This window comes from Panthera pardus, unplaced genomic scaffold, assembly GCF_024362965.1.
Source record: "Panthera pardus isolate Hobbes unplaced genomic scaffold, ASM2436296v1 HiC_scaffold_12, whole genome shotgun sequence".
Taxonomy (NCBI): domain Eukaryota; kingdom Metazoa; phylum Chordata; class Mammalia; order Carnivora; family Felidae; genus Panthera; species Panthera pardus.
In genome coordinates, this window is record NW_026526677.1 from 52,239,215 (window position 1) to 52,243,961 (window position 4,747).

A 4,747-nucleotide genomic window follows, 5' to 3' on the forward strand; every position below is an offset into this window, starting at 1 on the left:
GCTTTCATTCCTTTCGATGCCTTCCTCCCTGGGACGCTCTGAACCATTATCAGTAGATCCAGCTAGTATTTATTTGGTAACTTTATACTTCTTATTCTCTCCTTATTCTCTCTTATGGTCCCTTTTCTCCATATTCCCTTCCAGAGTTTTAATCATCTTTTCTCTAGTCCTAATAGTTGCAGATGGTCTAGAGCTTCAGAAGGAAACAAATCTTACCTGAGTAGTGGGAAAAGCTAAGGCAAGAAAGACTTTATGCTTACCCTTTCTTATAGAATGGAAACCTGGATCTTTCTGAGGGTGAAAACAAGTGGGGTAGGAGGAGGGCTATCTTAATGGAGAGACAGGGGAGTGTATTGGTTCCCTGTACTCAGAGTAGTACAGAGTACTACTCAGAGTAGTACAGAGTAGTACTCAGAGTAGTTCCTGGGGGGCTCTTAAGGATAGGGAGATCTAGCCTAGAGACACCTTTATGGAACCATTTGGGGAGGAGTATGAGAAATCACAAGGAGCAGGTGATGAATATGGCCCCTCTCAATTTCTTTGGTTGCTCCATTCCTTGCTGCCTTTAGGGAAGATTTTAATTTGAGTCAGTGTGGAGAAATACATACCTTAAGCTTCTTCTGGATATCATTTGGTGCTCCATTTTCATGCATAGGAAGCCACAAGTGCCAAGATATTAGGCCAGTCTCATGTGAAATATTCAGAATAATATCCAGATAAATTTAATATGATTAAATATAATCAAATTAGAATATAGTTTAGCTAATAGATCTTCAGGAAGGAGATACATTGTTATGAACATAGGCCATTACAACGTGGTGAATTTTAAGGAAGTATTTTAAGGTTAAAATTTGAGTAAGTAGAAGTGGAAGGGAAGGGAAATTCAGGTAAATAGAGAAGGAGCAAAATCTTGGGGGACAGGAAAAAATATAACACAGGTAAGGGCACAAATGCCACTTGTATGGAAATGGTAGAATGAGGTCAGAAAGGTATGGTGGGGCCAAATTTTGGGAGTAGGGTGACGGAGGCAGGGTGAAGCCTCTATTGTTTTGTTTTTTTAAATATTTATTTATTTTGAGAGAGAGAGACAGAGACAGAGACAGAGAGAAAAAGGCAGAGAGACAGAGTGACCCAAGAATCCCAAATAGGCTCTGCACTGTCAGTGCAGATCCCGATACAGGGTTTGAACTCACGAACCGTGAGATCATGACCTGAGCTGAAACCAAGAGTCAGATGCTTAATTGACTGAGCCACCCAGGTGCCTCTGTCTCTATTGGTTCCAGAAGCATGACTGACACAGAAGGTCTACATGCTAATGAGGCATCAAGGGTCAGAAGTCATTCCTACACTCAAGTGAGCATTCTCTGGGAGAACTTGCCTGTGGAGAGTCCCATGGTTTAGAACTTGATGCTCTCTTGTATGATCTCCATACACACTCAGAGATCCTTTCTGTTCCTGTCACCTTCAGCAGACTCATCAGCTTCTGAGTCATTATAGAGAGGACTCTAAAGTGCATCATGACTCACACCAACTTTACCATCTTTCACCCTGCAGTTTTTGTCCTACTGGGCATCCCTGGATGGGAGGCTTACCACATTTGGCTGTCAATACCCCTCTGCCTCATGTATATCACTGCCATTGTGGGGAACAGCATCCTGATAGTGGTCATCATCACAGAACGTAATCTTCATGAGCCCATGTACTTCTTTCTCTCCATGCTGGCCATCACGGACATCCTGCTGTCCACCACTACCGTACCCAAGGCTCTAGCCATCTTTTGGCTCCATGCCCATGACATTGCCTTTGATGCCTGTGTCACCCAAGTTTTCTTTGTCCATGTGATGTTTGTGGGGGAGTCAGCCATCCTATTAGCCATGGCCTTTGACCGCTTTGTGGCCATCTGTGTCCCCCTGCATTATACAGCCGTGCTAACATGGCGTGTTGTGGGAAGGATTGGTCTGGCCATTGTCACCAGAAGCTTCTGCATCATCTTCCCAGTGATCTTCTTATTGAAGCGGCTGCCCTTCTGCCGGACCAACATTGTCCCCCATTCCTATTGTGAGCATATTGGAGTGGCCCGCTTGGCCTGTGCTGACATCACCATTAACATCTGGTACGGCTTCTCAGTGCCCATTGTCATGGTCATCGTGGATATGATCCTAATTGCTGTGTCTTACTCACTGATCCTCCGAGCCGTGTTTCGTTTGCCCTCCCAGGATGCCCGGCACAAGGCCCTTAGCACTTGTGGCTCCCACCTCTGTGTCATCCTCATGTTTTATGTTCCATCCTTCTTTACATTATTGACCCACTGCTTTGGACATAACATTCCTCGACATGTCCATATTCTGCTGGCCAATCTTTATGTGGTGGTGCCACCAATGCTCAATCCCATTGTCTATGGTGTGAAGACTAAGCAGATCCGGGAGGGTGTAGCCCACCGGTTCTTTGACATCAGGACTTGGTGCTGTGCTTCCCCTCTGGGCTAATGGCTCCTCAGGAATCTGTCCTCCAAGCTTTATCAAGGAAATTAAGTGTGAAATACAGGGATTTCCTGGACTAAGAGGGCTTTTACTTCTCTTCCTCTTTTTCTTCGTGGACCTTCTTTGTGGTCCTCCTCCAACTTTTCTTTTTTCCTCTTCTGGTTCTTCATCTTTGCCTTCTTCTCCTGTTTCTTTGTATTCTTTATCTTCTTCTCTTCTCACACCCCTCCTCCACAACCCAGGAATAATAACTAAGCATACATGCTTCTGATGTGAACATTTGGTATCTTCAGTAGACCAGACGTACTCCAGAAACACAGAGAACTGAACATAACATGAAGTGAGTTATGAGTACATGGATAAAAAGTTTTAACATCTGAAGAGATTACAGTTTCTTTTTTTTTTTATCTCCAAATGTGCGTTGATTCTTTGTACAAACTCAAGTAGCTCTTCACTCACTTTTATAATGGCAGTTGTTTTTGAAAAACAGTCATACGTGTCCTTCAGCCATCTGGAAAACTGCTCATTCTTCAAATTTCAGATCAAGAACTACTTTCCCTGAAAACTCTTTCCTGACTTTTCCAGGCAGTCCAAGGTTCCTATCTTTGTACACTGATTGCATCTTGTACAAATCTCAAAATGTATGTAGTGAATTGTAATAGGTTGTTTATTTATTTGTACCCCTAATTGATTGTAAATTCCTTGAAATCAGAAGAGTATGTGTCATTCATATTTGTACTCTCAGTGCATTATAAAATGCCTGGGACACAATAAATGTTTGAAAAATGAATGGGAGCACAACTACCCAATTACCTCCTGATGTTAGAACAGCATTTCTCTTATGCACTTAAATGATCAGCTAAATTAGTCCACACACCAGGGATGAGTAAACCAGTTCCTCACAAAGTCACTTTGGTGTCAGGGAAGTAAACAAGCTGCAGATTGCAGAGTTTCTTCTTGCATGTTTGCTGTAACACAGACATCAGGGAATAGACTAGAGTAGGAGGAAACAGGTCACTCTTGATTTTCTCTTCTAACCTTGCTCCTACCCTTCTCATTATTAGTAATTATAGCACATTGTTCCTGGACAGGTTAGCAAAGTTGGAGTAGTCTCTTGGAGTTCACAGTCTTGACCTTCATTCTTTCATGCTTTTTCAGAAAAGGTCATGTACACTCATTTCTTCAACCACCACTGATGCAAATGAGTACAACATCTCTTTCTCCATCCTAGAACTCTTTTTTGGGGTATTAGATGTGTAAATCTACATATTAACTGGATATCTCCTCCAGAATGTAGAACTATATCATTCAGGCTAGCTTTTCCTCCCGTTCCATTCCTTTTCTTAGGAACTAGATTATGATGATTCCAGCAACTACATTGAGCTGGAAACCCTGGGGGAATTTCTCAAATTCCTCTCTGTCCTGTTCCTCAAGAAGTTAATGATTGTTACCAATATTGATTGTACCACTAAATAGCTATGTGGATAATACTTGGGAGTCCTGTCAGGATTAAAGCATTGCCCCTATTGCTTTCTAGCTGTATGAATATGTGAAACATATTTCATCGGTAAAATAGGGATAGTAATAATATCTCATAGGGTTGTTGAGAGGATTAAGTGAAATAAACCATATATGTAGTAATTAACACAATCCTTGTCTCATCATAAGTATCTGAGAAATATTTCATTAATGCTAAGTTCTTAGTATTGTTAGTCTTCTTTGTAACATTGCCTCTACCAATTAATTATGTCTGTTATCATCTTTCACCTCAGATACTGCATTAGCTTCTTAATTGATTTCATTGTTTTCAGTCTTTTACACTGTAACCTAAACTACCAATTGACTCGAAGTTAAACATTCTAAAAGGCATGGCTAATGATACTGCTTTCTGTCAAATACTTTCAAGTAATCTTCATTACTTATAGAACTGTTTTCCATAGAATATTCTACAGAAATAGCGGATATCATAATGGATATTTAATAAAAAAGTTTCATGGTCAAATAACTGAAAAATGCTTACACTCTGTGGTCATGCACATGTCTGTCCAAGGGAAGGCTAGAGTTTGCAGCGTATCTCCACACTAAAGTGACCATTGATACTTGTGTCCACATCCATATAATTTTTCTGAGAGCACTTCACTTTATATCTCTAAAATAACCTACTGTTCCATTAGCCACAGTTTAGAAATCATGGGACTACAGGGTAATTTCTAAACTAAGCATTAACTTCATAATCTAGTCCTAACTGACTTTTCCATTACTATCTC

General features: G+C 40.9%; 1 protein-coding gene across 1 annotated transcript; it reads left to right on the forward strand.

Annotated features, from left to right (window-relative positions):
- The first annotated feature begins 1,517 nt into the window (after positions 1-1,517).
- Positions 1,518-2,486, forward strand: LOC109271321 (olfactory receptor 52B2). Its single transcript, XM_019456650.2, has one exon. It carries the CDS (start codon positions 1,518-1,520, stop codon positions 2,484-2,486), a length of 969 nt encoding a protein of 322 aa, XP_019312195.2.
- The last annotated feature ends 2,261 nt before the right edge of the window (positions 2,487-4,747 follow it).

Bases quoted from the DNA above. Each gene is read 5' to 3' on its own strand.
- LOC109271321 (XM_019456650.2), top strand. From the start codon at position 1,518: ATGACTCACACCAACTTTACCATCTTTCACCCTGCAGTTTTTGTCCTA.